We start from the raw sequence: 22,196 nt of genomic DNA on the forward strand, positions 1-22,196 counted from the left end.
TGTGGAATATAGGTAACATTCCTCTACTCCCATAGAGAGGTAGAACGTAGTTGCCCCGCTTCCAGAGAATGGGGACACAAACAATGACAAACACTCCCTCTTTGTCTCCAAAGCCCTCCTGTCCAGGCCAGGGGAGATAGCTGGGGCAGGGCGGGGCTGGGCTGGGAGGGTGGAGGGGATTACAGGAGACCAGGGAAGAGTCAAAGAGACACCCCAGAGATGGGCTCAGATTATTTTGGGGATAAACTATTATTTTTGTCATGGCTTATTTTTGGGACACGTGTCATTGAAATACCCATGTGTGTGTGTATGAAAAGACATGGAAAGTGATATACAAAGTAAGATTCGATATGCATGTATCTTTTCCTTATGGTTACTTAACGAAATGCATAATTATTAGAGTCAATATTGCGTATTTCTATGAAGATATTATTACCACGTTAAGATCATGTTAAAATGCATCCTGTTCATCGACGTCTAGGGCTCTCTGGGTTGTGTCTTATTTGTGAATGAACAAGAGAGAATAGAGACTGTTGAATGAAGGCGATTGCCATACCTTGGAGAGGATGAGTGAAACTTCATTGGTCTGCTTGTCTGTGACCAGCGTGAACACCTCCTCCTCGTTGCCAGACTCCAGCCTGTAATTCACCTGCCAGCTGTCTCCTCCCCTCTCATCAGCATCCCACGCTGACACCGCCGTTACCGTGGCTCCCAAAGGAGCATCCTCTGCCAGGTGGAAGGGGCCGTACTAAGAGAGAAGGGGAGAAGGGAGAGAGAAAGGTGAGAGGAGAAAGGGAGCGAGGAGGGGGGGATGAGGACAGGGAGAAGAAAAAGATAATGAAGCAGGGGCTACTACATCTGCGTAGCTTTCTTTTGGGCTCCCGAGTGGCGCAACGGTCTAAGGCATTGCATCTCAGTGCTAGAGGCGTCACTACAGACGCTGGTTTGATTCCAGGCTGTATCACAATGGTCCGTGATTGGGAGTCCGGTGCTCAATTGACCCAGCGTAGGCTGTCATTGTAAATAAGAATTTGTTCTTAACTGACTTGCCTAGTTAAAAAAAAAATATATATATATCTCTGGGGTTTTAGGATGGGTATCTGTAAAGCACTTTGTGACAACTGTTGAAAAGAGCTTTATAAAATAAATGTGATTGAGTGTGAAATAGTTGAAAAGTGTATTATTTAGAATTAGATTGATTTAGCTTGGAATTTACACTTTTGGGACTACTCCATTGGTTCCATTGTTCCAGGCTGACTAGCTAACTATATCAAGTGCATTTCAAATATTTGAACATATTTGACATAATCTAGGTTATGTATTTGACCCAGGTCTGGTGTGTGTATGCAGGCATGTCCCCTGTGGCCCTGTGTTGTTGACCTTCATTCACATACCTCCTATCTCTCTGCTTGGGAGTCCTTTAATCAGCCACTCACTGTGGCCCTCCACTGAAACGGCTGTGTCTCTGATCTGCCTGCCCGGGCTAGAGGGTCGCTGATACCATGGGTCTCACCACTCACCTGCCAGCTCCCTACAAACCCGTTCACATGTTGCTGGAAAAAGCATGGGCACTCTGGCGTGACCCACTCAAGAGCTTTTTCCACCTCAGTGTGTGTGTGTGTGTGTGCGTGTACGTGTGTGTGTGTGTGCCAGAGTGAGAGAATATGAGCCTGGGGCTGGCATCGACTCAAAAAATGATTGACAGCATTGTTGAGGTGCATAGAGAATACAAAATGAGAATGGCTGTAAATCTTTTGGCATGGCTTGAACCCAATGAGGAACAAACTGGATGACTCTGGAATAACAATAGAATATTAATATATCTCCTGTATCTTAACAGTACCTTCTCTCACTCCGAGAGCATCTAAACATAATAAGCACAGTTGGGGTTTACATTGACTTAGTCTAGCACCAGTGAGGACAACAAGAGCTTTGTGCTTCATTGTCACATGTCCCCATCTTAAGATGACGATTTGCTCCCACATCTTTCACAACTATCCTGTCTCCTGCATTATTCAGGAGGTGTGGGTGTAGACTGTTTTCCATTCTGGAACAGTATGTGAGAAAATGGTCTATCTTTGGCCCGTATACTGCATACCTTGAGGCCAGCGCTAACCCAATGTTGTCTCATTGTCACCTCAGCGGTGACTTCATTATTCATGAGGATCGACTATGGAAAAGATTGCTGGAAACACTGACTGTCCCCAAAGATGCTCTCATAGATCAAAAATAGTGTTTATGTTAAGACTAAGGTCCCTTTCATTAGTAGGCACAGAGGAGATGACGACACTGTGCGGCTAATGAGATCTCTTATGAGTCACTTCTAAGGGCTTTTTAATGACAAATTCCAGAACAACGCAGTTCATTTCTGTACTAGAAGGGATGCATTTTTCACTTTTAACAAAGTATTTCATATTTAATCTAGAACTGCATTTTTGAACCAGTCAGCTCAGACATAATAGTAAATATTGCTCAGTGCGATGATTTTTCTATAAAGATGTGAAATGTTCCGACGGCTGTATGTGTGAGGGATATCATTTAGAGCTTTTATATGGCGACGCTGTGGATTTGCCTATTCTATAAATAAAGGATTCTCACAGGCCTCATCTGAGGCTTATTCAGATTAACTCAGAGAACATTGTCCATTTGGAGCACAATGAGAAAAAACCCTACAATAATATGGTTCCATCTTTAAAGTTGTAGGATATTAATTTGATCACCCTGTTGTAGGAGAACTTTCCTGCAATGCAGGAAATGTAAAACGTGTAGTGTATTTGAGGTTTAAAAATGCTTCTGAAGTTTGTTATTTCCACTTTGAAATTTCAGACTTGATTTTCCCTTACGAAAAATTGTCCATTAATTATAATCCACATAATAATTCACATTTTCTGTTGCTGAAGGATTACTTTCCTGCTGTAGCAAACTGGCTCAAATGAAGGTCCTACATTTGTATAAGCCTGAGATTAAAGCTTGGATCCCCCTCAAAGCACTCCATCTCGCTCCCCTCTGGGAAATCAAATCAGTGACCTGGAGGGAGAGTTCACACAGCAGCCATCCAACGGAAGAGAAACATCTAATATACTGAATAAGAGAGAGATTTGCAATGAGTGCTCTGAATCACTTCTATCCCCCAAACCCCAAAATCACACTGTCAGTTCCCTCTTCAGCCTGTGTAAAGGTACCTCGTGTGGAGTGAAGACGGGCGGGTTGTTGTTCTCGTCCTGCACTGTCACAACCACAGTACAGGAGCTGTTTAAGCCTGCAAATGAAATCATCATCAGAGAGAGATAGGCTCCATTAGTGAGTCACTTAGTTTGGCATGCCTCTTTCATACTGCTGCCCTCAGTCTTAATCATGATCATCAGTCACTGTAGTGTCATATTTAAACAATATTCTCCTCAAAGGAAGCAGAGGGAAAACCTCCAACGTTGCATCTGCTAGTCTAAAACTCATTTACACTACCACTGCACCCGTGTCTACATATCACAATAGGTTACTACTATAGAGTATCTCTGGATTATCTTTACATTGTACTATGTATACATTATCTTTGTGGAATTAATCCCTCACCCCTCTCCCTAACACCACAGAACCACATTGCCATGCAGTACTGTTGGTCACCTTTAGCGTCCTCAGCAGTGATGGTCAGTGTGTACTGTGGGGCGGCTCCCTCAAGGTTGTCTGCCTGCACTGAGATGACCCCAGAGTCACGGTCCACCCGGAACAAGGCACGAGGGCTCTCTGGGATCTGGCCAACCAGCCGGTAGAAGATCCTCACGTTATCTGTTTTCGGATCATCGTTGTCGGCTGCTTGAACTGTGAGGATTTCCGTCCCTGGGAAAAGAGCAAAGTCCTCACAGATTAGTGTGTGGGAAAAAGCACATTTTCTTTGAACCCTCAAGTGAGAAACACAGAATCCTATTTCGAGCGTACTGATGAATATCTCCATGGTTTTTTATTTTTGGAGTTTTTCGTTTCAAGCGTAAACAAAAGGCCTTTGTGATCCAGTATGTTCCGGAGTTGTCTGTAGGAGTGTGTTATATGAGTGTTCTGAGGGTTGTGCCTCACCCCGTGGGGCGAGCTCCTTGACCACGGTGTGGTACTGTGTAGTAGGGAACGTGGGCCTGTTGTCGTTGGCATCGCCCACCATCACCCTCAGCTCCACAGGCTTGGCGATCTCCCTGCCGTCCGGACGCTCCACCACGATGCTGATCTGGAACTAACAGACAGAGCCACATGGGGTCATGTGCTTTTACAAAGTGTCCAGATCAAATCTCCCTGTCTGGACACACAGTGAGACCACAGACAGACACACTGGAATAACACAAAGCGCCAGCTCTCAGCCAGGAAAGATCGTCATGTTCTGTATTGAACGTGGCACAATTACACACTGGGACCACAGTCTGAGATGAAGCCACAACAATTTTGTATTCATTATTTATTGAGCTTTCTTAGAATAGATGGGGGGTGGGAGGTGTGTGGGGTGTATGTGTGTGAATTAAACAAGTTGTTGCTTTTTTAGAGTGCAGATTGCTCCCCCCCTCCCCCTTTCACTCCGACCTGTCTTTAGAAGATGAAGCCATTAGGTTAACGATAGGCAGTGACAGTGCTAACACTCAGCGTGTCCATTGATTCCTGGACTGCTACTCAGCTCACAGAACTGAGGCATTTTGCTTGTATAGCGCCTTTTTTGACACATCCAGAGATGATTCCTCATCTCTGCACCCTATACGGGCACGCAACTCTGTCAACACCAAGCGAGAGGTACTGTACATATGTGCATGCATCCCCTTCCTCCTCTCCTTCCTCTTCCCTCCATCAGCTGTAAGAGTCACATGTCGCTGACATATGAGTCTCAGTCAGTCAGCGGGGAACCATCGCAATCAGGGAACCTGGACTGCCTCACTCGTGTTGTGTTGTGTTGTGTTGTGTGAGGAGGTGGATCGATAGGCTGTGACTCAGTGTGATGCATGCTGGAACATGACAACTCCATCATGATAGGTGACAGTCACTGCCAGGTAGGGAGAGAGGAGAAAGAGGGAAGAGGGGGTGTATCTGGCTTTATAATTACTGTTCTATAGGTATAGTTCAGACAGAATAGACTCTCTGAGGGCTTTCTGTAGAAACAGCACATCCAATACAGTGACGGATTTCTCCTTGTGTCAGACCAGTGAGCAGTACGGTCTCTGGCCAGACACGTTGCTTGCTACTCTGCAGAATGACCCCAAAGTCAACCTGTGCCAAAAAGTGATGTTTATCTAATCCTGTACAGCTTTGGAGCTTAGCTTCTTGGCAAACTGCAGAGGAGGAAAAAAGACACGTTGGGATTTGAATCATGACGCTCCTTTTCTTGTTTACCCCGATTTTCCTCTGTCCTTACAGTGTAATGTTGTACATCACATGACATGACTATGCGTTCACAGCCCTAACACGTCCTTACTATATGATAAAGACAGGAGGTATGATACAATATTAATGAAAACTGTGTGGTCACTCACCTGGTCCTGAGTCTCTCTGTCTAGTGGGGCGTTGAGAGAGATGACTCCCTCTCTGCTGACAGTGAACAGCATCTCTGGGAATTCCCCCTCCAGGCTATACTCTACCAGACCTCCACTCCACTTCACCTAGACACAGCATAGGGAAGCAGGGAAGGCACAGAACAGCTCAGAAACTGAACATGGTCAATTCAACGTTCTCTCTGCACTGCGGGATTGTAGGATTGAGCCCCCCATTCCGCTGTTCCCACTCTCTGTCTGTCTCGCATGTACCTAGGCTTTACTAGAGAGGGAAACCCTGACCTTTAGTAAATACCTGTGAGGTGTTTAAATGATAAAGTGCTGAGTCAATGTACAGGAAGTGATGAGGACCAGAGACCTCAGCCAAAGCAAAAGCTCATACATATTGGATGGGGAGCTTCCACTGATTTAAAGCACAGGGCCAGACAGGGAGCTGTATGATTGGCTCAGAGGACCCCATGAAACAGCGCCCAAGAAGGAGAGGTCGCCGGCAGAGACACAGGGGGCATGTGCATCTCCTCAACACACTGTCACACTCCACTCCATTGTTTTGGAGCTGGCTCCCCAAACGCTGAGGCTGTGTATACACAAGCCCCTCTTCTCACGACTGCCGTCCTCCGAGTGTCATGATATTTCAGGGCCTCAGTGCTTTGAATAGATGTAGTATATAACAATGTGATTAATGACTTGGTTGTTCTAAAAATGGATATGAGTAGAGTACACTGTAGCTGATGTAATGTTTTGCTTTCTGTGCTTTTTTTAACAGCTTGCGATGCACGCTCTGTCTTCTATGTCACCTTGTGAATAAGCAGTCTTAAAGGGTAATGCCGCCACTTTTCAACCTCATATTCATTATCTCCAGCACCATACTGGTGTCTACATATGGGGAAAACGGTGCGTTTCTATGATCTGTGGTTAAAAAGATAAGAAGAAAGGTCCTAAAAATGTATCTGTGACATCAGTGATTTTCAAAACCTGCAACGAGTTTCTAGCCAGAGGGAGGGTATTTTCTTGCTCCTCACGTCACAAAGAAATTCTCATAGTGTGTTTGAAAATCACAATTTTTTTTATGTTTTCACTTTTGATGATGTCATCGGGTAGAACTTTGTAACTTTGTATATTTTTCTTCAAAACGTAGAAATGCGCCGTTTTCACATTTGTAGACACTGGTATTGTGCTGGAGATAATGAAAATAAGGTTGAAAATGGGGTAATTGCCCTTTAAGTGCACAACTACTGTATTTCTAATAGATACATTTTATTTCACAAATCTGACTTACATGTATGCACAATGTGGAATTCTCCTGCCTTGATTTAGTCTAATTGTTATTTTGGAAAAAGACCCGAAAACGACCAAAGAGGAGCAATGCTTCTTGAGATCAACAACCAAAGTGCACCTATATCAATATCAATGACTGAAGGAAAATATTTTGAAAGAAAAATGCATAAATAGAAGAAAAACCCATCAGCATAACGCTTTATGTGTCTCACAACATTTTACTGAGTAGAAACATGACTTTCCATGCTGCTGATAGTAAAGGGCTCCCAGCCATACTCAGTCTTTCAACATGACCTCCCCATCTGCTTGGTAACAGCACAGCTGTGAGTCCTACCGCCTACATACACATGGTGGTAAATGCAGAGTGGGTGGAGAGAGGCTTTTCCCATCATGTAGGCACAGTACATGTACATCTGGACATGCAGATGGGGTGTTATGTGCTGCCCCGACAACTATAATTGTAATATAGTAATAGCATGTTGACAAACAGATTCCTACTAAGTAAATGCACAAAACAAACACAAGAAATAGCCAATATAATCTTTACATCGCAGTATAAAATAGTATACATCATGATGATTTGTGGTCCTTTGTAGCTCTTGGCTCAGTTGGTAGAGCATGACGCTTGTAACACCAGCGTAGTGGGTTTGATTCCCGCGACCACCCATCCATAAAATATATGCACGCATGACAGTGGATAAAAGTGTCTGCTGAATGGCATATATAATTATTATTTTGCAATCAGATTTTAAAAAAGCTTACAGTTTTATGAGGGTTTGAGAATCTCAAGAAGAGAGTCATCTTATACTTTAAACCTGAGCCATGCTTTTCTGTCAGCAGCCCACCTCCCCGACCCTGCCTCTGAGCTGTGAAGAGCTCTGGAGTACAACCTCTAGCACATTCTCTCTCTATCTCTCTCACAAACACACACAGACACACACATTTATGTTCCGGCAGAGATTAGTAGGATTTGCTTGAGATTTTGCCTGTCCACATTCGGATAGATTTTATTTTATGATGGTAAATTGGCATGGAAAATGTGAAAAAGATCAAATCTGCCCACGTTTTGAGTCCACACGTTTTCAGTGGGCGGATGGCACTGGCGTGAGTGAGAGGAGGAAAGGAGGAGGAGAGGGGGAAGAGGAGGAGGAGGAGGGGAGTTACTGTGGCGACACCCACAGACCACACTGAAATGTAGAAATGCACATATTCGCAGCAAATCATGACTTTATGTTCTCGAGTTTGCGTTACTGTCTTGAGGTCTTGGGTTTGCATTTCTGACCATGTTCCATTGTTGTAAGCACCTATATATAGAAAACAGACTATTGTTTTCCCGACTAATAAATGTTGATAGAGATGCAGAGAAGATCCATACTACTGAGCAGTTACAGAACATCCTGTTTCCCTCTTTCTGATAATGTCAGATGTTTCCAGTTATTTACACAGCTTTAGTGATTTGGTGCTGATGCAAGCACTGGGCTGTGGCTAATATTATAAATGTTGAATAACAAGCTAAAGGTCAGACTGTAAAGGAGACCAGGTGCAGATACAGAGACACTGGCCCCACACAGAGACTGATCCCTATTCAATCACAACCGCTAAGTCAGAAACAAAGTGTGAGGTTTGATTGAACAATCGTCAACATTATGGACACACACACACAGACACACACACACCAACAGCGGGAACGGAACCTCAGGCTGCAGTGACTCAGGCAGGGGAAAGCCTAGAGGTATGAATGACATTAATAATGCACACCTTGGTCTCTTAGGAAAGCCCAGGGGGGACGGGGGGGCGGACTAAAAAGACAACAACACAACTGCAGTATCCTTATTATACCTGCTTCACCCATTCCATTCCATTACATAATTACATTTTACAATGAACGGTCAAATAAAATATTGGATGAAAGTTCACAGTGTTTGACATTTGTCAGATGACCCCTTTCCATTATTCTATGCAAGAGGCAAAGGTCACCTGAGTATTAATGTATGCAGGAATATACAGATATCTCTGTGATCCCTGAAAGCATCACTGTGTGTCACCTGTAAGATGGGGTAGGGGCCAGGGAGTTTCTACCTGTGAGATTGGAATGGGATAGGGTCCAGGGAGGTTCTACCTGTGAGATGGGAATGGGGTAGGGTCCAGGGAGGTTCTACCTGTGAGATGTGGATGGGGTAGGGGCCAGGGAGGTTATACCTGTGATATGGGGATGGGGTAGGGGCCAGGGAGGTTATACCTGTGAGATGGGGATGGGATAGGGGCCAGGGAGGTTCTACCTGTTATATGGGGATGGGGTAGGGGCCAGGGAGGTTATACCTGTGATATGGGGATGGGATAGGGGCCAGGGAGGTTCTACCTGTGATATGGGGATGGGGTGGGGGCCAGGGAGGTTATACCTGTGAGATGGGGATGGGATAGGGGCCAGGGATTATCTACCTGTGATATGGGGATAGGGTAGGGGCCAGGGAGGTTCTACCTGTGATATGGGGATGGGGTGGGGGCCAGGGAGGTTATACCTGTGATATGGGGATGGGGTTGGGGCCAGGGAGGTTATACCTGTGATATGGGGATGGGGTGGGGGCCAGGGAGGTTCTACCTGTGATATGGGGATGGGGTAGGGGCCAGGGAGGTTATACCTGTGAGATGGGGATGGGATAGGGGCCAGGGAGGTTCTACCTGTGATATGGGGATGGGGTGGGGGCCAGGGAGGTTATACCTGTGAGATGGGGATGGGATAGGGGCCAGGGAGGTTCTACCTGTGATATGGGGATGGGGTGGGGGCCAGGGAGGTTCTACCTGTGAGATGGGGATGGGATAGGGGCCAGGTAGGTTCTACCTGTGAGATGGGGTAGGGGCCAGGGAGGTTCTACCTGTGAGATGGAGATGGGGTAGTGGCCAGGAAGGTTCTACCTGTGAGATGGGATGGGGTAGGGGCCAGGGAGGTACCTGTGAGATGGGGATGGGGTAGGGGCCAGGGAGGTACCTGTGAGATGGGGATGGGATAGGGGCCAGGGAGGTTCTACCTGTGAGATGGGGATGGGGTAGGGGCCAGGGAGGTTCTACCTGTGAGATGGGGATTCGATAGGGGCCAGGGAGGTTCTACCTGTGAGATGGGGATGGGGTAGGGGCCAGGGAGGTTCTCCTGGAGGCGAACAGGGTCCGGTGACGCCCAGGTGTTCCCCGTCACCTCCACTGTCACGATGCCCGTGGAGAAGAAAGCGTTGGGTTTCCCCCCCATGTCCTTCACCATCACTGACAGCTTGTAGCGGCCACACATCTCTGGGTCCAGGGTGGAAGCCCCTGGAACACACACACACACACACACACACACATCAATATATTACAATCAGAGAGCTGCATTACGTTGTTCACAGACAGCACGTTGAAAAAAGTGGGAAAACATTGTTAATAATCCACTGACAAGTACATCATAATGATGTAATTAGGCAATTTCACAGTTAAATGGCCCTATAGCGGCAGCCAATGGGGTGGATTGGGGTTGTTAGTGTTGTCTAGCTTCAGTCAAGCTGTAACACAAGGGCACCAGCACCGTGCAGAAATAGTCAATAAATCCAGAAATAACACCAGCACTGTCCAAATTGGGACTTTTTAAAATCAGAGTTAACTGGTGTACGTGTGTGTGTGTGTGTGTGTGTGTGTGTGTGTGTGTGTGTGTGTGTGTGTGTGTGTGTGTGTGTGTGTGTGTGTGTGTGTGTGTGTGTGTGTGTGTGTGTGTGTGTGTACGGGAATGTGCGTGTGTACATGCGTGTGTGTGTATGTGGATTGAGAAGGGGTGTACTAAGTAATTCATTTAACAGTGAACAGAGAAAAGTAAGACAATACCATGTAGAATAAAACAGGGCAGTTGAGTGAGGGGCCTGTAACTCACCGTCCTCAGTGAGAGACACCTCGCCGGTCACAGAGTCTATGAAGAACATGTGACTGGAGGGGATCCTGGGGGTCTGGTCCATCAGGCTGAAGCGCAGGTCAGCATGGGCTGTGTTACGGTCGTCACGGTCAGACGCCCCCACCTGCATGAATGAGATCCCTAGCCAAGAGAACGATAGACAAGCTTCTGTACAGCTGTGTACATTCACACTATGATTTGACTAGGATGACAATGCCTATTTCTTATAGTGAAACATCCTTACTCAGTTCAAATACTAGTATTCCTCCTGGACAATCTTGATTTAATTATGATAACCTTCTGACTTTATTCTAACATAATTTTACATAACTTTACATTTGGTAAAAACATTAGTTGTTAACATATTCGTATCTACTGTAGTTCATTTGAATAGAGGCACACTTTATGGGGTTATTAATATAATATCCTCTCAATGTAAAGTCTGCTCTATAATTTCCTGAAGGTCATGTCACAATGTAATCAATGGTAACCCACTATTATCTGGTGGTGTGATGCTCACACACGCACACAGCTCCCTCCGCTCAAACACGAGTCCCCTCAGTGACATAAATCCAGACGCTTGAGTCATCTCTGACGCAAAAACTCAAAGAACTACCCCACAATAGCCCAAGGTCAGAATGTAGTAAGACTTCAATGAAAAAAGATTAAGCACATCACCTCTACTTCTAATACACATACCGTACATGTCCTTCACTAGAGCCATGCGGATAGTTCAGGTGATACTATTTCTGTATAAGTCATAAAGATTCAGACAATGCAAACATCACTCATCAGTATGTATTGAGAAATAAACTCATGAATGTGTCACAAATTAAAATCCCTTCTGTGAACTCCGGTATTTGTTTTCTCCTGAATGGTGGATGGGCTCTATGTTCTGGCAAGTACAACCAACCTTTCAGAAGTCCCAGCTGCACACTGCCTCTCATGCTCTCCTCGATAAACACAGGCACGTTGTCGTTTTTGTCTATGACGCATACTTCTACCATAAAGCTCTGAGACTGCACGGATGCTGAGAAGGACACCTGCGAAAAGCACACAAGGTTTCAAGCACTTTGTATCTAAACGTGCCCCTCATAACCCGCTAAAGATGTCTCCAATGCTATATGAAGACATTGTAGTCTCTCACTTTTACATATACAATATTTCTCACCAATCTCCTCCAATCTAAAATTGAAAGATTATATTAGGAATGTCGTACAGAGATCTAAATTAAGCATGGAGGTAATAGCATTCTTTCACTCAGACTGCTACTCAAATGGAAAATATTGACTTCCTAATTTAGGTCTGTCTTCCGTTCCTGTAATGGCTGGCTATGCCTGTCACTCAGTCCTGGGCTAACGTGGGTGACATTACTTGACTTCCTGTGCTAATTAATTTCTCGAGTGGCAATTACAGCTGAGAAGTTGGGGGAAAAAAACTCACTTCCAGCTTAAAGTAAATGCATCTGTAAGTATGAAGGGCGAATATAAGTTAATAAAGACACATAGCCTGAAGATCTAATTTGATTGGAATTAACTAAGGAGTCTATGTCTCATTTGGTGTTGCGAGACAGTACATTGTTTGAGGACATTGTTTCTCTCAAGCCAGAGATAATACACCCCAATTAAAACAAATCATTGCAATATATTGCATTCAATTTTATGGTATTTTTGATGAGGATGATGACAATATCGTTCCATCCATGCAGTCTCATAGGTCATAATCATATGTATTGTAAACATATCCCTACATGCTTAGATAATGCCATAAATGTGTGACTGTCAACCTGCAGAGAGTAAGATGGCTGCTTCTCTCTGTCCAGAGGCTTCAAGGCGTAAAGAAATCCTGCCTCAACTCCAAAGATCCCCTCATCGTCCCCTGTCACCACCACGTCAGTGGAGGTAGCTGGGAGGTTAGGGAGCTGTGTTGGACAAGTACAAAAATATGAATTAAATCTACAATTCCCTCTTCTGTCACGCCCTGATCTGTTTCACCTGTTCCTGTGATTGTAGCCACCCCCTCCAGGTGTTGCTTATTTTCCCCAGTGTATTTATCCCTGTGTTTCCTTTCTCTCAGTGCCAGATCGTCTTGTATGTTTAGTCAAGTCAATCAGCGTGTTTTTCCTGTACTCCTTTTCTGTTCTCTTTTTATAGTCCTCCCGGTTCTGACCCCTGCCTGACTCTGGACTACTTTTCTGCCTGCCTGATCATCCTGCCTGCCCTGACCTTGAATCTGCCTGCCCTTCAGTACCTATTAGACTCTGATCTGGTTTTGACCTTTTTGCCTGTCCACGACCATTCTGTTGCCTACCCCTTTGGATTAATAAACATTGTAAGACTCCAACCATCTGCCTCCTGTGTATGCATCTGGGTCTCGCCTTGTGACTTGATATCTTCAATACAATTAGACTTTAACTTTAGTATTTTCGGCAAGAGTCACATGTGCAGCTAAAATAAAACTTCTGCTTACTGTGTGTGGGCAAATGTTGACCTTTTACATCAAAGTTGAAAAGATAACTATATGTCACCTCAAGCACAGGAGATCTCTGGGCCTTGTGTAATGTATTTTTGCTCTGCTCATATAAGGTCAATTGAACATTCACCCATTCTATGATGTGTAAATGGTTGAGTATGTGTATGTATAGCTCCATCTGGCAATCCTTTTGAATCTTTTGAGTGAGCGGTTATGTGTCATAATGACCGTTGATATTTTCCCCCTTATGGAAAACGTGTTCACCGCTGACAGTTTGTTCTCAAGGGTGTCACAAGCTGCTGGCAGAGGGGCTGTCACGAAACAGACGCCCTCTGGTTCAGACCCACAATGCCTGTGTCTGGCCCGGCCGTGGTCAGGTATGAATGGGTATCCTAGTCATGGTGCTGTGTGACTGTCTGCCGTAGAGGACTGTCATGCAGCCTGGCCTGGTATGGTGTTATTGTTGCATGGCTAGAGCAGCCTATGAAACAGCAGCATGCTGGTGATCTCGTGTTTCCAATCAGCACTGCATGTTTTACGGCTTCACATAGCACATAGCAACTGGCTCTCAGCCGCCACAGCCGTGCCAATGATCTCAGCATGCATTTAACTCCCGAGAACCCAACGTTTTGATTTGGCCTGGGAAACTTATTTTTTGACTGCTCCATAACCTAATTTTAGACCAACAGGCTGAAAAGTTTATATTTAAGGCTATGCAGTGGTTGACAAAGTAGCTAATCGTTCACACCAAACATTCTCTGGTTATGCCTCTAATGTGTTGGCATGAAATGCAAATGTTTTCATGACAGAAATGCACTATTTTTAATTCTTACTTTCATGTTATAATAAAACAAAACAGCTATCATGTGCCAGAGCAGAATATCTGAGAAGTTCAGAGCCGTTCAAATAGTAAAACTCTTGACAGTGCCGTTTCTGCTCAAGAACATATATTTTTAAGTAATAATGTTGTCCTTTCCACCCTAACACAAAGTCGTGCCAATTATCCGACCTCCACCATGTCCACCATTAGAGTGAATCTGAGGTGTGTTTTTGATCATACATCATGCAAAAGGGAAGAACATTGACTGGACTACGCAGCTTCAAAAGGCGTCCAATTACAGTGTCAAACACATGCACAGCCAGGACAAACCTGATGATTTGTAAGTGCCATTTTGAAAAGAATCCTCCTGCCATGAATGCAGGGCTGATGGTCTAGCATTGAGCAGACAGCCAGATCCGTTCCAATTTTTGTCTAGTGATGAGGGGGCTATGCGGGAGTAGCTCCGTCATAATTATATCTTGAGCACTGAGTGTAGTGCAAGAGCGAAACTTTTTATGGCCCTTCTCTCTCTTTAACTTGCATACAGCCATTAATACATCGATCTCAGCAGGCCCAGGGTATGATGCATCACACAGACTGGCAGCAATATGGAGAGAATTATTCCTTCATTATTATTTCCCAATAAGCAAGCTGCTTTGTTGTAAATGTTGTTTTTTTTGTTGCATAAATGGTCAATCTAACTGAAAAGTCTTACCTTAGCCAGGTACCATGGGAAAATACCATCATAGTTTTCTGGGACGCCAATTTTAAGATTGGCCCCTGAGCACTGTGCAGGAGTCTGAAGTACCACCAACTACACAATTCCAAGGAGACAAAGGACAGCATGAATTTCAATAATTTAGTTGAAGTTTGTTTTCACAAAAACAGTATACATTTTTTGTAATAATCTGAGATTGCTGTAATAACTTGTGAAGGCCACATTCAAAGGAAGCATACTTACAGTCAGTGTTATGATAAAGATGGACATAACTTATCTTCTAGTCATGTGTTTCTGTAACTGTATATCTGTAAAGTCAGGATGCACAACATTTCCAGTCAAACAGTGGTTATCTTTTACGTTTGGGTACACATGGTTTCTATCATTTCTGTCTTGTTACTGATTGATTCTCACTGTTATAAAGCAGAGAACGAAAGATGGAGAAAGAGAACGACAGAGAAAAAAACTGTGTGAATGCTGCATGTGCAACTATTCTATTTCACTAATATTTTAAATTGTTTAAAAAAAAATAGACCTGCCAATCTGCGGAATCAACCATCTGTAAAATGTAAATACAACTTCAATAGGCCTACACCTGTGCAAGAAAATGTTGCATTTAAATGCCTGTTAGGTTAAACATATACTCAGTAGCCACAGGCAGTAGGCCTACACGGTACATTAATGTCTCATCACATTCACAGACTTAAAAGCTTAACTAACCCTGCAACCTGGACTCAAGGGTAGACGTAACATAGTAAATTAAAATCTGGTTCACTCAAATTAGTATGATATGTTTCAAATTACAATTTCTATATGTTACAAATTACAATTTGTGTGATATTTTAGGAATTACAATTTGTTCAATATGTTTCAAATTTTAATGATATGTTACGAATTCCAATTTGTTTTGGCTAACGTTAGCTAGGTGGCTAACACTAACGTTCGCTAGGTGGCTAACATTAGCTAGGTTAGGGGTTAAGGGTTAGGGGAAGGGTTAGCTAACATGCTAAGTAGTTGCAAAGTCACAAAAAAGTTGTAAGTATGTTACAAAGTTATACACCCAACCAACAACCCTCATATAGTTTTTGCCTTAAGTAGCCTTCTGTCTTGTGTAACCATACCGAAACCATACTATTTTGAGTGTACTATGTCACGTCTAGTCTATGAGACCAGGCTGCACTCTCTGTTTCCAGCATACGATTACACCTGCGACACAAAACAGCCTAGCAATGAATTGTTCTCTCAACAAGAATAAATAAATAAATAGTATGAATTTATAGTATGTGTTATATGGTCACAAAGGAGAAGGCAATTGGCACAAGAAAGAGTTAAGGATGAGATTTCGCATTCCAATAAATCACCCCAAAATAAAATTATGCTGGGTACAAGTCGTAGGAACCTCTGTGCCTCTCTGATGGCCCATCGCGCCGCAGACAGCAATTCACAACACCCATGGGCCATTCGCTTGGAACAATATTTACATGTCTTATTATGATTTACAGAGACCGGCGAATGAAAACAAACTCACTCTCTCAACCTGTAGGCCAGAATAAGTCTATACCTCACAAAATCTGAATAAATGATTGGCAAACATCACTTAGTTATCTAACACTCCACGGTCATTTTTATAATTCAATTTTCATTCGAAAACGTCATATTTCTTTTGTCTTACCTTCTCTCAATCATGTGCGTGTTCCCTATGAAGGTGGGAGAACGGTTTGAATAGTGTGGAAAAACGAAGTGCGTTTGCAGGACTCTCCAGTTTAATGTTTTACTACCTTGTTTCCTTCCAGTAATTCTGTTGGTCAACAAGACTCCAGTCCACTGAACAATCTAATGAATGAATATTTATGAGGACATAAATCAAGTAACAAGGAGGTCTGTTTTAAATATATTTAACTTTCGTTTTTGGTGTAGCCTAATTGTTTTATGATCTGGGTAAGAAAAAAATATGGAATAGTTGTATTTCATTTTTTTATTAAAAAAATTCAAATGTAAACATAACAAAATTATTAAATATTAAAAGGAAGTGCAAATCAACTGTATTTAAAGCAAAACATTCAATTCACACAAATATAACTTATTATTGCTTTCTTCATTCACATCTGGACTGAAGGTAAGGACAATAGAATAATATTTTTTTTCAAAACCTGGCCTAAACCCCATTACACATTATTCATGTGCTCAGTATCATGGCCAAAGTACGAACCTGCGTACCCAGTTTCAAGTAAAAATGAGTCACTCATAGTGCTTACAGTTCCATTGCTATTCAGGACAGTGTACCATAATCTAATATTTCATGAGGGCTATATACACAACACTACCAACACTAAATGGAGTAGAACCAAACACACTGTCCCCCATTATCAAGGCAATCTTACAACTCATGGTTTAAAATAACAAGCCTTGGTGGATTTAATATACATAAGGCAGACCCAAAAATGTTTTAACCTCATGCAGATCATTAACATGAACATGTCTGTTGTGTTTAATTAATATAATAAAATATATAATTTCTGTACAACTCTAACAGTCCTTGGGGTTAGTGATAAAAACACACAGCGTCTGGTCTTGAAGGCCAAAGAGAAAACAGCAGTCCAGATACTGTACTCTCAGAGGACCGAGAGGTCATGGCAGGACTTGGACTTCTGTCTGAAGGCCATCTTCTTGTTCTTCCGGGCCACCATACGGCCCAGGAAACGCTTGGCCTTCTTGCCAATGCTCTCGCGTCGTTTGCAGTTGGCCATACGGCGAGCATTCTCCTCCTTGCTGTCTTTGCGCAGTCGGATCTGCCGGACGATGCCCTCGAACAGGTCCCTGACGTTGTGGTGGAGATTGGCTGAGGTCTCGATGAACTTGCAGTCAAACACCACAGCGCAGGCACTGCCCTCTAAAAACAAAAGAGGGGAGGCGCAGGTGAGTATCTATAGTGTTCCCTGGGGACAGTGACTTCACCCTCACCATTATGCCTTTGCATAACACTTTGATACTAGCTTTAACATTCTAAAATAAGTAGCACTATGCAAATACAGAGATGCCTTGGACAGAAGAGATCACCGTCACTTACCATCCACAGAGACTTCTCTGGACCGCACCAGGTCGCTCTTATTACCCACAAGGATGATGGGAATGTTTTCAGACTGGCGAGCTCTGCGTAGCTGGATGCGTAGCTCTGACGCCTTCTCAAAGCTGGACTTGTCTGTCACTGAGTAGACGATGATGTAGGCGTCACCTATCCTCATGCACTGTTCCTTCAGCCACTGACTGTTATCCTGTAGGCGAAGAGAAATAGTATTAGATTAGCCACATTGCTTATCTAATCAAAAGCTACAGGTGCTCAAATAAAAAGTATTATAGTGAGATATGATATTATACACCAGCATTAGAGCACTACACATTACATCAAATTATATGCTATTTACTGAGGGTCAAACTGAAATTGCATGATTTGCATTATATGCCTCACCTGTTCCCAAATGTCGTACAACAAGATGGACGCCTCCTCCTCGTCCACCTCGATCGATCGGTCATATGTGTTTCCTGAAACAAACGCAAGCAGACAGATAAATACTCCTGGCCAAAATCCTATAAACCCGCTAACTTGGTCGAGTGTGAAGTCTCACTCACTATTGCCCATTTCTATTGCCCATTTCATGATGCCTTTAGTACAGCTTATTAACTCTCAATTAACCTATATCTGTGATGGGTACTACTGTGCATTACTGTCTCCTTCCCTCAGTCATTGATTTTCATATCTCCCATCCACTACCTCTGTGGCTGTATATGTCAACAGCAGTACTTTGATATATGTGGCGCCTTACTGACTGGATGGAAATAGCAATAATCAATGTACTTCAGCTTGTGTGCCAAGATGATATGGAAACCAATCCTATATTTACTTAGTATGTGCATTAGCTCTAATGGGGTGCTGAGAACAGCCACAGTCAAACAGTTATTTTCTTTGTTTAAAAAAAAGTATTGCTTTTTGGTGTATTCTCAATGCTATATAAACTTCAACACCATCATCTTCAATAACCGTCATCAGACGTGTACACACCTGCCTCGTCGCAGTCGTGACCATCCTCGACTCCACCGAAAATACGTGCCAGGCTAGACTTGCCGACACCCTGCTCGCCGAGGAGAACCACCTTGTACACATGTCCCTCGGAGTCGCTGCCGGAGGAGATAACGGAATCGGACGAGTCTGATACACAGCTGTCTCGGTGAGGCTCACCGGGGGTGTAGGACGTGCAGCGCATGAGGTTGGACAGCTCTCCAGTTTGCACCTTGCGCATCTCGCGGTCGTCCACTGGCATGCTCCTTCTGTGAAGGTTCTGCAGGTGCATAGGAAACGGCATGCTCCCTCTCCTTTTGTCCATGTTCCGCAATTTGTCACCTTTGTTCAAAGTCATGATTTTTTTGGTCTGTGAAATAGATGCGCTCTTTAGTAAGATTCTGCGGTTAACATGAAAAGCAGCCAACTCTGACAAAGAATGCATTTCTTATCACAACGCCTAGATGTTGAGTTTTTAAAAATCATTTATTAGGCCACAGCTTATATGAACTTTTGTGTCATATTTATTTGAACAAATTCATTTAATACAATCATGTGCTTGTATCCTATAATATTAATTACGGTTTGATGGAGCATTGAGCAATGTTAAAATGTAAGTTGAACGCAAATGATTTGAAACAGCCATAGCCTTAATGTAATATCACGACTGCAAAATCATTGAATTCCATAAGCAAACTTACATTTGATGTGCGTCTGTGGTATTCCAAAATCCTGAATTAGACAATCCACTTGTGATCTATCCTTTCCTTCGCGTGGTCACTCGGTGAAGGGAAGTTTCGGTTTGATCCAGTGAACTGTACGGGTCTCCATATTTATCTAGTTGCCGAGCGAGTGACGTCACCATGAGGTTTGCCTCTGAGAGTCACGTCTCTTCTCATTATAGTGGTACGTAACACCATGCCAGGGAGGGAGGGGAGGAAGTGAGGACCGCTCCACAGAAACGTGATTGGAAATGATGCGCGGGCGGGCAGAGGGATTCTCCCCTCCTGCAATGCAATGCCATCATGCCAGTGATGTAATTATTTTGCAGAGTAATTCGGCCATTTACTCTCAATAAGTTATAACCTACCTGCGTTGAAAGTGTAGGCTAACTAGCATAGTGTTAACCACAGTTGGCCCAGAGCCATGGAGAGTTGACCTGACACGGGCTTCCGTGCTTTGTGATGGCGCGCGCCACAATGTATATGGACAGGTGAGGTGTTCCCAGCCATTCGCAAGGTTTACCATATTCAATCAATACTTTTAAATAACACGATTTGTTTGTAATTGATAAATGATCTGCTACAAATTGTCCGTGGATTAGCCAAGAGCATCTTCGACATCAAGCATTTCTAATGGATGCTTCTCAGCATTTCGGCCCATAGGTCGCGTAGCCTTGGTGACACGAATTGTGAATGAGGCTAATGTGAAAAAAGCAGCTGTTCACCACAGAAATAAGACACATTATTACTTAAAACTACGCCTAGACATATCACTGGGGCCACATGTATCCCAAAGGACTCAGCAGGCGACAGGAAAGAAAGACTATGAAAGAAAACCATTGCGATCCAAAATAATCATGATTTCACCTGCACCAGTCTGATTGAGGTTAGTTAACCTAGTCTGTAGTCGCCATCTGATGGTGGTTATGTGAAATGCACAATGTTATAGTAGGCTCCTGGGACTGCAAGGTCTGTCTTTTACCATTCTGCTTCCTGAGAAGGAGAGAAGACCAGTGACAAAGGAAGAATTTCAAGCTTACTTCATTATTATCTCTGGCAAGTTGGCAAGCCTCATTCCTCATGATTGGAGACAATGCTCAATGCATAAAGTCATTGGGTGGTGTATTGGTGGACAGACTAATGTTAAACGCCTTCTCAAGTGACATTGACTTTCACACAGTTACCAAAGGTTTTCAGTTGAATAGCACAATGTTTCCAAAAACATGTATTGGTAAGATCTTTTCATTGATTGATGTTTTTCTTTGTTGTCGGGGCTTCTTTTGGTGGTCTACGAAACGTGTTTGACTCACTGGGTGGCTCTGACTCAGTGGTAGCTTGCACTTTTTATCTTCTGTCTCCATCACTCACATACACATGCAGAACAGTGTGGAGGTGGAGATGTTTTTCTCCATTCTTATAAACAAAGTCCACATTACGCTACCAGCTGTTTTGTCCTCAGTGACTCACTAGTTATATTGGGTTGCTCCTGTAGTTTCATTAGCATAACATTTTTAACATTGAATAATAGATCAGTCAGTGTTTACGTAGCCTACTGAAGCCTGCTGAGTGGTCTGAGTGATGTTCACTGATTGTGGGCTGTTGTTATTTACAGAAATACATTTGCATATTTCCGTTAGGAAACGCCTACTCTGTGAAGTGTGGGTGTGCAATATCACAATTCGCCTTTGCACTCCTAAACCACGCACTCCTAAATAACACATCTTAGTCCACTCTGCTCGAAACATATTCTAGTTTTGGGAACAGAAATCTGTATTGAGATCAAATGTTTCATCGATGAGAAAATTGTCGGCCAAAATCCATCTCGTTCCATCTTCTCCCACGGCCGGCACTGGGTTACCTTCACTACCATATTTGGTAGTGAGTAGAAACGCCAAGCGGATTCTTCACATTTATACATCCGGTGAAATATCTGTGTCATTGTTCTATCTGCGCTACAACGGTGGATATTGCTCGTCTGCCTGCCGCTAACTCTAGCAGGATTGTAACTGCGCGTGCATATCGCACGTGGCTGGCTAGTCCAACGCCGAACTCTTCATTGAAACAATGCTGAAACTTCAAACCATGGGCAAGTCAGGGGCACATTTTAATTTGTGCCGAAATTGAAATTAAAATAAGTTATCTTGCAAATTCAGCAGGCTATCGTGTGAAATAGACGTTTAGAAGTGTCGTCTTTATTTTATTACTTTGGTGTGGTTATCAATGCACTAGCACCTTTTTTCCCTCTCCTATGATAAAATAATTGTATTAAGTTGTACAAAAGTTTTACTGTGTGTGAAGTTTCAAATGCATTTGTCATTACTAAATGTGTAATGTCATCGGTATTTTAACATTACTATGTTTTAGCACACAAAAACAACGCAATCTTTGTGAGAGTGGGGAAATCTGATTTAATTGGTCCTCAACTTGTGGCTCAGACACTTCATTCATGATACATGTAGTTAGCCCTGAGTTAGCCTGCCCTGGAGCAGGTTAGTTCTGAAGATTACAGTGACATTTACATTTACCTGGCTAAAAGGAGAGCCACTTTATTGGTAGCAGTTATCCCAAGTTGAACTCAGAGTTGACCAAAGTTACCTCGCTAACTCCTCAAACTACATTCGTAGTATAAGGCTCTGCAGCCTGGCTCTGGAATTGTCAGGTATTTACTTAAAAAATAAATGGTAAAATGGTAATGACACAATAATA

The 22,196-nt window shown here is 43.4% G+C and overlaps 2 protein-coding genes across 3 annotated transcripts in view; both read right to left on the reverse strand.

The window, feature by feature from the left end:
- cdh16 (cadherin 16, KSP-cadherin) overlaps positions 1 to 16,500 on the reverse strand; it is a 33,266-nt gene extending 16,766 nt beyond the window's left edge. The window contains exons 1-12 of one of the 2 annotated variants that reach the window (XM_014175513.2): positions 16,387 to 16,500; positions 14,958 to 15,022; positions 14,712 to 14,810; positions 12,491 to 12,625; positions 11,618 to 11,747; positions 10,687 to 10,845; positions 9,901 to 10,097; positions 5,499 to 5,624; positions 4,069 to 4,219; positions 3,622 to 3,834; positions 3,183 to 3,259; positions 557 to 748 (exon numbers count right to left, since the gene is read on the reverse strand). In XM_014175513.2, the coding sequence (XP_014030988.1) occupies positions 557 to 748; positions 3,183 to 3,259; positions 3,622 to 3,834; positions 4,069 to 4,219; positions 5,499 to 5,624; positions 9,901 to 10,097; positions 10,687 to 10,845; positions 11,618 to 11,747; positions 12,491 to 12,625; positions 14,712 to 14,810; positions 14,958 to 14,984 (1,506 nt within the window). In that variant the 5' untranslated portion in view covers positions 14,985 to 15,022; positions 16,387 to 16,500. The remainder of the gene's footprint in view (positions 1 to 556; positions 749 to 3,182; positions 3,260 to 3,621; positions 3,835 to 4,068; positions 4,220 to 5,498; positions 5,625 to 9,900; positions 10,098 to 10,686; positions 10,846 to 11,617; positions 11,748 to 12,490; positions 12,626 to 14,711; positions 14,811 to 14,957; positions 15,023 to 16,386) is intronic. The other variant, XM_014175512.2, reaches the window with a different exon arrangement.
- A 174-nt stretch (positions 16,501 to 16,674) lies between these two features.
- On the reverse strand, positions 16,675 to 19,685 carry LOC106587275 (GTP-binding protein RAD). The gene is made up of 5 exons (XM_014175511.2): positions 19,470 to 19,685; positions 18,772 to 19,138; positions 18,181 to 18,254; positions 17,782 to 17,986; positions 16,675 to 17,604 (listed from the first exon to the last, which is right to left on the reverse strand). The coding sequence occupies exons 2-5, from the start codon at positions 19,124 to 19,126 to the stop codon at positions 17,327 to 17,329; spliced, it is 912 nt and encodes a 303-aa protein (XP_014030986.1). The 5' UTR covers positions 19,127 to 19,138; positions 19,470 to 19,685; the 3' UTR covers positions 16,675 to 17,326.
- Positions 19,686 to 22,196: the final 2,511 nt, after the last annotated feature.

The sequence above is a fragment of the Salmo salar genome, chromosome ssa26 (assembly GCF_905237065.1).
Source record: "Salmo salar chromosome ssa26, Ssal_v3.1, whole genome shotgun sequence".
NCBI lineage: Eukaryota > Metazoa > Chordata > Actinopteri > Salmoniformes > Salmonidae > Salmo > Salmo salar.

Coding starts and splice junctions, on each gene's coding strand:
- LOC106587275 (XM_014175511.2), bottom strand. CDS start 19,126: ATGACTTTGAACAAAGGTGACAAATTGCGGAACATGGACAAAAGGAGA. Junction 18,255..18,771: donor TCACGACTGCGACGAGGCAG/GTGTGTACACGT, acceptor CGTTTGTTTCAG/GAAACACATATGACCGATCG. Junction 17,987..18,180: donor TGTACGACATTTGGGAACAG/GTGAGGCATATA, acceptor CTTCGCCTACAG/GATAACAGTCAGTGGCTGAA.